This window comes from Petromyzon marinus, chromosome 22 (assembly GCF_048934315.1).
Source record: "Petromyzon marinus isolate PM22_M1 ecotype Great Lakes invasive population chromosome 22, UKy_Petmar_22M1.pri1.0, whole genome shotgun sequence".
Taxonomy (NCBI): domain Eukaryota; kingdom Metazoa; phylum Chordata; class Hyperoartia; order Petromyzontiformes; family Petromyzontidae; genus Petromyzon; species Petromyzon marinus.
Genome location: NC_133688.1, coordinates 14218519 through 14231367, shown reverse-complemented (window position 1 = coordinate 14231367; position 12849 = coordinate 14218519). Strand labels below are relative to the sequence as shown.

The 12849-nt window shown below is 43.1% G+C and overlaps 1 protein-coding gene across 11 annotated transcripts in view; it reads right to left on the bottom strand.

Annotated features, from left to right (window-relative positions):
• Positions 1-661: 661 nt before the first annotated feature.
• The window catches only part of LOC116944967 (uncharacterized), a 133421-nt gene continuing 121233 nt past the window's right edge, over positions 662-12849 (bottom strand). For 8 of the 11 annotated variants that reach the window (XM_076068737.1, XM_032958964.2, XM_032958965.2 and 5 more), the window contains 2 exons: positions 12406-12498; positions 662-6566 (listed from right to left, as the gene is read on the bottom strand). In XM_076068737.1, the coding sequence (XP_075924852.1) occupies positions 5189-6566; positions 12406-12473 (1446 nt within the window). In that variant the 5' untranslated portion in view covers positions 12474-12498 and the 3' untranslated portion in view covers positions 662-5188. Of the gene's footprint in view, positions 6648-12405; positions 12499-12849 lie in introns of all 11 variants that reach the window. The other 3 variants (XM_032958969.2, XM_076068739.1, XM_032958968.2) reach the window with 2 other exon arrangements.

The window sequence follows — 12849 nt, the reverse complement described above, 5'->3', positions numbered from 1 at the left end:
GGTCTGTTCCACCAGAAAAGACAGAGCGATCGGGACCGAGGGGCGGGCTGTGGGGGATAGATTCAGTTGAGCGGAGCCACAGGTCTGAGAAATACTGTAGTGAAGTGGAGGCTGTTGCAGGGAGATGTGTATGCATCTCTGTTGGAAGTGCTGGCTATTTACCTTCACCAGTGATTTTACAACACAGGCATCACGTTGAGTTAAATCGTGTAACTACATCAATGTCCTCAAGAGACCAGGTCTCCATGAATATGCAAAAAAACCCTTCAAATCAAAATAGGTTCTGCACTAAATTCTGAAGAAAATATAGTTCTTGAGCGGGTAGAAAGTGCTGCCCTCTACTGCTAATGGACCAGAGGTCACCTGAAGGAATCTCATAGGTAGCTCCGTGATATATGCTTCTGCGGGTCAGTCTTTAATATGAAGTGATTGTAATGTTCTGAGATTCGAAATAATTCTTCGTCTTATGACCTAATGTTGAAATTGCTGGAACGTAAACATTTTAAAAATCGTATTTCACTGCATCGTGCTCCATCCACTGCCTTGAGCAACTGTTAAATGTAACAAATGTCAGACAGATGTGTAGAAAAACACGTACTTAGACGTAAGCCATCAGTTTGAAACCCATAATATAGGTAAAATAGTTCAACTTTGCCAATAATTCATGTGATCACATTTATTTTACACCATTTTGTTCTGCACTTTTTACATAAAATGTCACTATTTTCTAGAACACAGTACAAAGCGTACCTTCATGAAGAAATATTCGTTTGACAACACCGATATAATTTACTGCAATTTTACATGACACTCGATTAGTACAATACTTGTCATTAAAATGTGTGCAAAGAGACTTCGTGACAAATCTATACATTTAAGAACATGTTTTCTTATTCTTATATTACACCCTTTTTTAATGGAGATGTTGAATTGGCAATTTCAGGGTACTGTAAAAAATATATAATATACAAGCCATGATCAATCATCTTTTCATTTTGCATCAATCATATATTTTGGTTACAAGACAATGCGAGGACAGTTAGTGTGTGTTTTTCATTAGCGTTTTAAGCCTTTTTTTCACTTTTTAAAGAAACACGTTTCAAATTTTATCCCGAAGCATTTTAAAAAACGACTTTATACTTGGATTTTGAAGACAATGCCAGGTTAAGAGTGCTGACAGCCACGAGTCGATCACGGTGTTGCCAACACCGCAACATTTTGGCCTCACCGACTGACAATGCGATACAGGTACACCTCGATTTACGAAAGGGATGCGTACTTCAAATAAACACGTGTTGAACGAAATTTCGTAAATCGAAATGGCTTTTCCCATGAACTTAAAACTAAACAATTTGGGATGTGTTTCAAACCAGTCATTCCAACTCTATTTCTAAGATTAAAAAATATATAAACACACCTATATCACTACTCTTTGGGTTTTTTCGGTAAAGTGACGTAGGTGACGACCGCTTGTGTTGCGATGGAAACGTCGTGAGTAATGATTTTTTTATGTTTTATTTCATTATTTTTCTACCTACCACGTGACTTTACCGAAAGAACCAAAGAGCATGGATTCCTGCAGTCACGAAAGCCTCAAATCAACCGATATCACTTTTCACAGCACTAAAAGAATAATAATAAGTAACATTAATATGAAAACGATTGAATCATAATTTATTTAAAAAAAAAATAACAATAATTCAGGGAATTCACCAAGAGATCAGCATGTTGGAATGACTGGGAAGGCAATGCGGAGGCGTTTTATTGTTGCGTTCGGTTTGGAGTTGAGGTTCTTTGTGGCGTTGAGGGTTGGCGATCGTTGGGCTGAATCTTCGTTGGGGGGGGGGGCTGGTGCACGAGTTTTAAGGAAAACATCGAGAGACGTCCAGTTGGATTTCCTCCTCTTTGTTTGGTGCAGCTCCTTATAACAAACGCAGGGCCACTCTCTGCCGTGCGAGAACAATTCATGCTGCGTTCCATATTTGGGTCATTGTCTTTGAGCTTATGCGACCAAGCTTAACACCTTTGACAGCTGTAGACGATATCCTTTTTCGAACTCATCATGGCGTAGATGGACGTAAAAAAAGATTGAATGATAATTACCACTGCTGTTGCAAAATGTACCAAGTCACTCGACCACGACCACCACCACACTGCAGGGATAGCGATGCCATCGCGGGTGGATGACACAACCTGCCCGGGTGGGTCGTGTTTGATCTCTTGGTGCGTGCCGTGTGACATTTCATGAACACGTAAATGCGATTTTTTTTTTTTACCGAACAGTGACCGTAATTTTTCGTTGTCAATTTCGTTCACGCAGAAATTTCGTAAACTGAACGTTCGGAAATCGAGGGATACCTGTAATCAACAACCGTGCATGGAACACAGCGATTGCTCAAAAATGGTTGAGACTATCACTGGTGATCGTAATTGCAGCCTCATCAATTAAGAGCATAACCGATCCCACTTTTTTGTATGATGTGCATTTTGAAAAAGGCCTTTAATGTCCAGTTCTTATGAGTTCCAGTTATTTGTGGATAAAAAAAGGCATGGTTCGTAAACTTTATCTGCTGCTTTTATGTAAAAAAAATCTTCAATAGGCTCTGTTTTTGTATATATAAATGTGGATTTTTAAAAAATTATTTAACACCCAAACGTACCACGTGGCATTTATTAGATAGATTATTGAATGGCATATAATTGTTACAGCTGCCATATTCTCAGTAAAATGGGGGAATTCATGCAAAAGTGAGTAACAAATGTAAAACTTCTAATTCATGGAAAATATGCAATTCACACCATTATAGCTAATAAGTAACTATTTGTATTGTTTTTTAATCTTGCCAATGACCTTAATATAACCAAGTTAAAACCATATCGCAGGTGCGTATTCAGCTAACTAGCAATATATTATGGCAACATTGTCAATTTAAATAACCATAACATAAAACAATTACAATCCGAGCTTCTTCGTTTTAAAGTAAGACATAATATGTGTACGTGCTCTTGCAGCAAACACAATACTTGTCATCAGCAGTTTTGGGCAACTTGAACAAACAAAAATATGTCAAGAGCGTTATCTTACATACAATGCCATCACCTCAATGTGCAAGGAAAATAATACAACTCGATTCCTTTATCTCAATCCCAAGCCATCAGAGCCAGATTACATGATATCCCATCAAACTTCCGCATTGAAAATTGTGAAATGTGACAAATTAATCATATATAGAAAAAATCACATCAAAGAGTGAATGATTTATTTTCATTTTAAGCAAATAAAGAGGCATTGTGTGCCAACAGCCAAAGCGACTGACACGCAAAGTGGAAGGAAAAAATGAAAACCTGTGAAAAGACAATTCACTGTCTGTTCAAGAATATGCTCAGTTCGCCATTAAACGCACATCTCATTACCACTGTGCTCAGCAACTTGAGATGAATGTTCATGGGTACAAACCTTCAATGTTGTACATGACCTGGAGCTCTAAAATGCACACCGCTCCCTTCAAAATTGAAACTGCAGGTTAATGCACCAAAATTTCATTTTGTGCAGAATTGTTTAAAATGCTAGGTACCATTTTTTCATTTCAGATGATATGAGAAACAATTATGAATTAATGTATCAATGTATTCATTTATTGACTATCGGTATGTGTTGTGGAGAAAATACAAATGACCTGTTTGTCATTGGACTAAAGAAGACATATGATCATTAACAAAAAATATAAATGTGTTTATGTAAATCAGAAACTCATTTTAGAGGCATGTAAATTGAAACAGATGTTTACAAACAGACAGTCAGATGTAAACTCGATATAAAAAAGGTACATATAGGGTATCTCACAATCGCTTTCAAAAACAAGGCATGTCACTGACCAGTAATGAGTGTGTGATTGAAAGAAATGAAATGTGATTTAAAGCTTTTGTGACTGCAGGGATTCATATTCTTGGTTCTTTCGGTAAAGTGACATAGAAGGGAAACAATAAAATAATAAAAATATAATTATCACGACGTTTCGACTGCAACACAAGCATTCATTATCAGGTGTGAAATTTTGAAAATAACCGCCACTTTTTTCAAATTTTCTTGCTGTGGTTTTCACACCTGATGATGATTGCTTGTGTTGCAGTCGAAACGTCGTGAGAATTTTATTGTTTTATATTTTTATCATTTTATTGTTTCCCTTCTACGTGACTTTACCGAAAGAACCAAGAATATAATGAAATGTGTTTCAGTAGTGATAAAACTGTGATGGTGACACACGGCCTTAATCAGATTGAGAGCAAAAAAAAACTTCTCCGACATTAATATATTAATTATAGTAATAGCAATTTGCTGTATATGTTTAAAACTGCTTTGCAAGATTGATAATACGTGACAATGATGATTTCTGCTGAATAATCCATTGTGAAACTAACTAATGCAACAATTCAGAAATGTCAACTCCATGCATTGTATAGGAATACATTAACACGGCTTTATAATTTAAAATGAGCTGGATGTATCAACAGCTGGTGTTGTTACATATTCAAATATACAACTATATACATTTGGATGTATAAATATATATTCCTACTGGATCTATTGTAATGTTTAATGTGAGTCTTTACTAGCTCATTTGGCCCAAAACACACCTGTCATTCAAATGATCCCTCAATTTCAAAGTTTAAAATCGTATTTACATTTTTTTATTACCACAGAATTTACTTTTAAAATCCTGACACCATCCTTTGGGATTTGACTATCCTCCGTGGACACGAGTCATGAAAACAATACGCTCATTAGAGACTGGTAGCACATACACACTGAACATTTATTTAAATCAATTTGTGCCACATTTTAAATGTTTTAACCTGAATACATGTCGAGTCGTACTCCCAAAAGCAATGGAAATAATTTGGATTGGTTTCAAATAAATCTACAACCACTGTTAACTTCCCTATCTTCCATAAGATGCACAAACCCTATTGTGCCCTGGTGGATTAAAATGCAGAAAAAAAATGAAGATAATAAATTTTAACTGTAAACACAATCATAAGATTAGCAATTAAATATGTCCCGTACATTGACCACATTCGCAAACTGAAAACCCACAAACACCAGTGTTTAACTTAAATTGCAAGACCGCAAAAAAAAACGCAAGACGACAATCAACGCCGCCACCGCCGCCGCCACCACCCGTTGTGCCTACTCATTCCAGAAGACCCTGTTGAGGACCTTGTTGACGTTTCTGATCAGAGTGGCATTGTATCTCCACAGCGTGAGGTCCACGACCAGCGAGTCGAGCGGCAGGTCGGGCCGCTCGGGCGATCGGTAGTGGTGCATGATCGCGGTGTCTCCGGGCACCGTCTCCGAGATGCCCAGCGCGTTGAGCGTACTGTGCACCGACGTCTGCAGCACCGCGCGCGGGTTCAGGATCATCTTGGTCGGGTTGAAGACCTCCGGCTGGTTCGGCTCCCGTCTAATGTGGCGCATGATGTTGACGCCGGGGATGGCGTTCCACGCCTGGAACTTCGACCCAAACTCTTCCGATACCGTGTAGGGAAACACGTGGTTTTCGAACATGTAAATGTCGGCGCCGTACTTGTCGTTCAAGTACTGGATGAGGTCCTTCCAGTTTGTGTGCTTCAAAGGGATGATCACTTCGTCGATGTCCGTGAGGACCAGGTAGCGCGTGCTGTACATGTGCCGATACACGCAGTCGTTGAGCGCCGCTATCTGGCCATAGTAGTGCAGCTCGCCCGGGTGCTCGGGGTAGTGCCACCCTTTGGACACCTGCACGTAGTCCGTGATGGGCCACTGAACGACCTCGACGAGGCCGGTCTTGATGTAGTAGAGGAGCACTTTGTTCAGCTCTGAGCTGCAGCTTGTGTTGTACACCGTCACGCGGCCCGCACCCAAGATGCGGTACATTTCGATCGCCTGCACGAACTGCAGGACGTTACTGTAGTTCCCGAAGAGCGTGGAGATGCAGACGCTGAACTCCTGTGTGAAGATGGGGGGCATGTAGAGCCGATTTCGCACGGGCATGAAGACCCACTCGGCCTCTTCCTCGTCCGGTATTGTGCGCATGCGCTGGACGGACACGTGTCCCGGCTCGCAGTCCAGCGGCTCCATGCACAGGAAGTCGGCCGTGCCGTACGGGAAGTCAAAGTGGTCCGAGTGGATGTAGGTGCTGGCGGTGACCGTGAGAATCTCCGAGTGCCCTCGGCAGCAGAAGTGGCAGGAGAGCACGTCCGGCTCATATCGGTTGGCGATGCCGATAATGCGTGTGCTCTGACCGGCCTCGCGCTGGTCGTGGTACGCCGACACCAGGAATATCTTGGTGTCGCGCACGCGCATGATCGACGTGTTCTGCAGCGCTCCCCGTTGCCCGCACAGCGTCACGTGGTTTATCTTATCGGAAGCAGACCCCGGCTTTGGCCTGAAGATGGACGAGTTGCCGAGCACGTCGAGGACGCGAACGAGAGAGCCCGTCCAGCTGTACTTGTACTCGACGCTCAGCAGCAAGAAGACGCTGAGCAGCAGCGAGAGGAACAGGACCGGGAGGCGTAGCTTCATCATCCTCGAGGCGTGCAAGGAGACAAGACGTCTGGATCAAATCTCTAGCCCGCCGTCTCAGGGCGAAAAGTCTGATATCGCTGGCCTGTAATTACATTTACATAAAAAAAACACACACACACAGGGCTTCGCATCAAAAATGCACAACACTTTACACAATTCCATTTCAGGCAACCTCACTGAAAGAAAAAAAAGCTCGCCAAATCAAAAGACTGCATTGGCCTCAGGGCGGATATTTACAGGTACAACTCTCTGCAAGTGAATGCAATATTTGACTTCGCAATGCCATCGGCAGCGATGGCATTCACGGGGCCATGACGCAGCAAGGCTTGGTCTGTGCTGCTGGCACCTGAACCATTCATGTGCTTCGATCTTCGTCATCATTACTTTATTTCAACATTAACTGTGTATGAAAATGACGTGCATTCGAAGACATTATCCATTTGGAATGTGCCTCCATTTAATTGTGTATTAGGACTCCGTACAAAATAATAATAATACATTATGCACGCATTTGCTTGTCTACATGATCAATGAAACTACTGACATTATTTTATTCAAATATATTTCCCCTTATATGTGTAGTCCGTGTTACTAGATAGTTTTAACATATGTCATTTATCACCATCAATAGCCACGGCCTATCCAACTGCTGGACAAAGGCATCCAGGTGCCCGTCGCCATTCCTAACAGTCCCGCGAATGTCACGATCCATCTCACTCCTCCGTGGAAACTGTTCTCATCACTCCATCTGAGCGGAGGTCAACTCTCGGTCAATCTTTTTCTTTCCTTTGGCTGCCCTATCATCTCCCGTCTCATCCATCGGTCACCATCCCCTTTCTAGCAATGTGCCGTTCCCCAAGACCAGCAATGTTTTTTTTATTTAAGGGTCAAAAATGGCGTCTCAAATTTGCAATGGGTCTCCTGATTCACGCGTCTGCCGTCCCCGTTATGTAATTGCAAGCTTGCATCCCCTTCCATGCACACATTTCAGCCCGTCTGTCCATTTGCTTTGTTGTCAGTGTCCATAAGTGACGATTCAAAACTAAAACCGGGCACTTTGGCATATTAACCGCTGTTCATTCTGAAAATTCATTTCCCAAAAGCCCTGCCCCGTTTGGTCGGCTCTATTTTGTGATCTTGGTCTCTATTCATTGTCAATAACTGCCGTAGGTAAATATAAGAAACATAATAATACAATCGCAAACTAAATAATGGCATTTGAAAAACAACAGTTACAACAACAAACACACGAGCTATAAAGATGCACAAGTAATTTTTTTACATACTCTTTGGTTCTTTCGGTAAAGTCACGTGGGTATAAAATAAAATAAATTAAATCACGACGTTTCGGGCACAACACAAGCGTCCGTCATCAGGTGGAACAACCACAGCAAGGAACAACTGCTGAAGTGGGTAGAAGGACTCCCGTAATACGAGTTATTTTGTACTCGCAAAGATTTCCTCTACAGGCAGGAACTTTCGAGTGTTCAACAACCCACGGGCATTAATAACATCGTGTTTTACTTCACAAAATACGAGGGAGTAAAAACAAAATCAACATCTGCAATACTCTGGCCGGCACTGTGTATTGCGGAGGCCAAGAAAACATATTGATTGTATTTTATCCCTCCTCTATCCAAAAGTTGTTCAAAATGACTTTGTGAGATCCTTGAAAATAAAACTGGGGAGCGTGTGGCTGCCCGTAAAAAGAAACCAACGTCGCCATCCACATTGCCGCTGCATACGAGCGATTTTGTGATTTTTATTTTTATTTATTTTCCGTGGCCAATTTTACAGTCGCTTGCCAGGCAAGTCTGCCAGTCGGGCTCAATTGGATTTGAAATAATCCATTCAATGTTATTGTTACACAGTCCTTTCAGCGGGGCACTCACCATTCCGAATTTTGAACACTGTGCGAGGAATCGCGTGTACGAATTAGCAGCCATTGACAGCGGGTCCTGGGTGCGCCTTTCTCGCCGCACAATGGTTGCGGCAAAATGCATCGAGGATGCCTGCAGTTTCACTCGAGTCGTCGGCGCGGCAGGATGGCACGGTCGTAAAAACTCGTGCCTCTTGGCAAAAACACCATGGGTGCGATGCCCAACTCGGGACGCCGTTCTGTGCACAGTTTGTACGTTCTACTCCAAGTCCGCATGGGTTAATGATAGGGTTTTCCCCCTTTTTTCTGGCAACAAAACTGAAACCTTTTTTTGTTACAAGGATTCATACCTGCAGTCAAAATGCAAAGAAAAAAAACATACTATGATAATATATGCGTTGTCCTTGAAACGGATTGGTCCACACCAAGGGACGGCTTTCTTTAGAATGCAGACATGAATTCTTGTAAAAAGGTTTCAGTTTTGTTGCCAGAAAAAAAGGGAAAACCCCTATTATTATATTTTGGTACTGGCAAAGGAGGTCTAATGATGATCCGCATGGGTTCTTCTGGGTTTTCTCCCCATTTAGTTTATTATCCTTCACCTTCGTACCTCCGATGAGCACGGTTGGCTACGTACGGTGCGAAATAAGTTCAACTTACATACATAAAAAAAACATATCACACGATGTAACCGGTATTGTCCAAACATCCCGATGAAAATGTGCCTGAAATTTACTCAATTGGGATTACACGCAGCAACATCGCCCCCTACTGGGGAACATTTGCCATGCCCCTCCTGAAAAGGAGATTTGAGCCTCAGTGACGCTCTCTTGGGTAAACAAGCGTAGTTTCAGTCATAATCAAACACATGAGCAAATTGACAAATGGCTCAAGAGTGACGGCTGCATCTCTAGCGAAGCTCTTTCATCTTGCAAAGTTTTTCATGACTGACACGTTTTTTTTTAAATAACGTAAGATTCAAAAGGACAAACAGGACACCTTTAGCGTTCAGAGCACCAAGTGACGACACAAAGTACAAATATCAAATTTCGAATGGTTTAACCAATTGTATATAGCCGTTTGTCGATCCACTGCTAAATGAAGGTTGCTCCCTGCACTCTGCTGATCATAGGCATTGTTTGACCGTACTTCACCACGCTGGTACGGTGCTTTAGATATCACTCGCCATCGATCCCTGGCAATTTAAATCAGGCGTACAGGTTCAGAATGCAGTGCTCTATCCACTGTACCACTGCTCCACCAACGTGCCTATGAACCTCATGATATAGTCTGTGTGTGTGTGGGCGTATATGGGTGGGGACCGGTAGTGTAGCGGTTAGCGCTATGCTGCGCTATGAACCCGGCGGCCCGAGTTCGATTTCCGCTCACGGCCAACACCAGTGACGATTACCTGAACCGGTTCTGGACCTCCCCTAAGTCGACGCAACCTCAAATGTGTACCTGGTACGGTGTGTAAACATCGCCACTGGGGAGACAAAGGCGGTCGGGCGTGGTGCTGGCCACCCACCCCCTCGTGTACCGTTCCGGCCTTCATAGGTGCTCGCTAACAGCACTTGCCCCAACAGTCTGTCAAGGCTACACGGGGGATCTATGTATACGAGTGAGAATAACATTACATGATCCAATAACAGGTCATATAGGCTCAGAGTAGGCGACCTGTCTGCGATCTTATAAACATCTGATGGGAATAGACTTATTGAGGTGCAATGACATTCAAAACATGTATGCGACAGTGAGCCTCTACTCGTAGGTAATGTTTTTCGTCACGGAAACCGTGCGTGCGGATTTCTTTTCATCAACCTCGGCAAGGGCATTAAACCTGCGGCATTACAAAGCCTGCTGGTGTGCAGAAACAAAACCACGCCAATGGTAAAAAAAAAATGTTTTACACATCCCTGTTAACGTGCCAAGCTGAGAGAAAATAACATTCGTTAGCCAAACAAAAATGCTCACGTTTACCTTTTATTTCTCTCGGCTACCGAGTAGCAATTAAGTCTTGGGGCAATGGGCTGTAAGACATTGCACATCGGCTCGTTGCCACACTCATGCTTACGCCTCCGACGTTGCACGCGTCACTACAAGCGCCGTGAATTAGCGCGGGAGCGATAAAAGCAAGTTCCACGAAAGGAGCCGAGTGAAAAACGACGCCGTCAGGGTGCAGGCTTCTGCGCGGACACCAGGTGAAGGCGAGCGAGCCGTGAATTCGAACGCCGCGGATCATCGGAGCCAATCGACGGCGGCCAGCGTGCCGCTCGCCACGCGATCCTCGACCCACGGCTCTCGCTTTCACCCCACAGGGGAAATACATCGCGGGGGCGGGCGGGCGGGCGGGCGGGGAGCGCTTGTGCGTTACCCGTTCAACCTGGCGACACGAGTTGGATTCCCCCGCCACAGCCAATATCATTAGCAGTGAGTGGGGGCGATGTATCTGAATGGCACTTGTGACACCGACGAACACTGACGCACGCGCACGTGCGGTGACCTGCGATCAAACAACTTCCTTCAGCCAGCAATGGGGTTCACAAAGGGCTGTGCGTCATTATTGTCATGACATCGCGCGTGCCGCTTAGCATCGCCGCTACGACACTGGAAGCGCACGCATTTAAAAACAAAAAAAATTTATGCATTATTATTATTATTACTGTCATTACGCTCAAGCTGGATCCAAAGAGTGACCAACGTAGAAGTGAGAAAAAGGTGGCACGTCCAAGAAGACGACCTGGTGATGATGCAGGTGGTGATGAGGATAAAAATGGCACTTACTTGGACACATATCTAGAATGGACAACAAACGGAAGAAAAAAAAAAGTTTGTTGTTGTTCGAAAACATTTTAAGGAACCGGCAAGAGAGGAAGACGTAACAGAGAATGGCTTGACGACAACGTAAGAGATGCGTGCCAGAAAGATGTGGCACACACTTGATCATATTGGCACAAGACAGAGGAAAGTGGAAACAAATGACAAAATGTGCAGTGGACACTTACGAGCTATCTGCCCATGGATCGCGATGATTATGATGATGATGGTGATGTTTATATTCATATTCTTAGCTCTTTCGGTTAAGTCACGTTGAAGGGAAACAATAAAATAATAAAATATATATAAAACAATAAAAATTCTCACGATGTTTCGACCATGACACAAACGGTCATCATCACGTGTGAAAAAACCAACGGCAGGAAACATTTGAAGGAAGTGGCGGTTTGCATTTATTTATTTTTAAACGGTGTTTGTATTTATTTATTTAAAAAAAGTTTGCGCCACACGCAGCGATTTGGCAGTTTATTTAGAAGGACTAGTCCATCTATGTTCTGAAAAGAGGAGCGGGGAGACGAAAAATTAATGTATGCTGTCTGAAAGCCACCGTAAGCGTGAACAATCAATTAAGACCTGAAATGGTTTATCAAATCCTTCCAATGATTGCTAAGCCAGAATCCATCTTCTCGGTTGAAATTGTCTCTGTGCTTGTATATGTGGATAGCCTCATGAACGAATCTCTCATGGTAGCCAGATGGCTTACAAAGAACCTCTGTCTGGGAGAAGTCAATGTCATGTGAGCCTACTGAATGATAACAATGATCTGCCACGGCCGAGGTGTTGGTCCTACCGTGTTTAAGGTCTGCTTTGTGTTCACGAATGTGGTCCGAGACATGGCGTTTGGTTTCTCCAATGTAACTACTACCACAGAGGCAAGTTAGTTAGTAGACACCAGGGTACTGTATGTCCGGAATCACATGGTGATGTTTGTTTACCCAGGAAAGCCTCACTCGTGACTCATTTTCTGGAGGGTCCTGCCAGGTGTTTCACAGTCCCTGGCAATGACCGCCATGCGTAATCCCACTCGAGTAACGAGCAGCGGAACGTTTTGGGCTCGTGTGTGTGTGCGGTTTACTGGTTGAGCTAGACCCAGTGAACCGTTACCATGTTACAAGAAGCTCACCTGTAATGGCGGTTACCTACATATGCGTTGTTTATTCGTCTGTACTTGAGATGGGACCCTTTGTACATGGTTTTTCAGATCTAAATTTTCAGGCTGTGAAAACAAACAAAAAAACAAGCTTTTCATGAATGGTCATTTAAGAAGCGGCAACAGTCGCGCATATAACGTTGTTTCAATTGTACCGATAAGCAAACAAAACCACACGTGACTGCCGAGTATACCGACACAAAATTGTACGCAAAATGAGACTACAAATTATGAACCATTTTTCAATTATATAAATAAATACCTACTAACAAAAGTGGGCAGAAAAAAAAACATCCAATTTCAATTTGCTATTTGCAATTTTGCATTCATTATTCATTCCGATTCAGCCCACGATGTTGAACCACTCCTATACACGTCCGTTCCGTGCATATCCTTCACCCGTCACAACATCGGTTT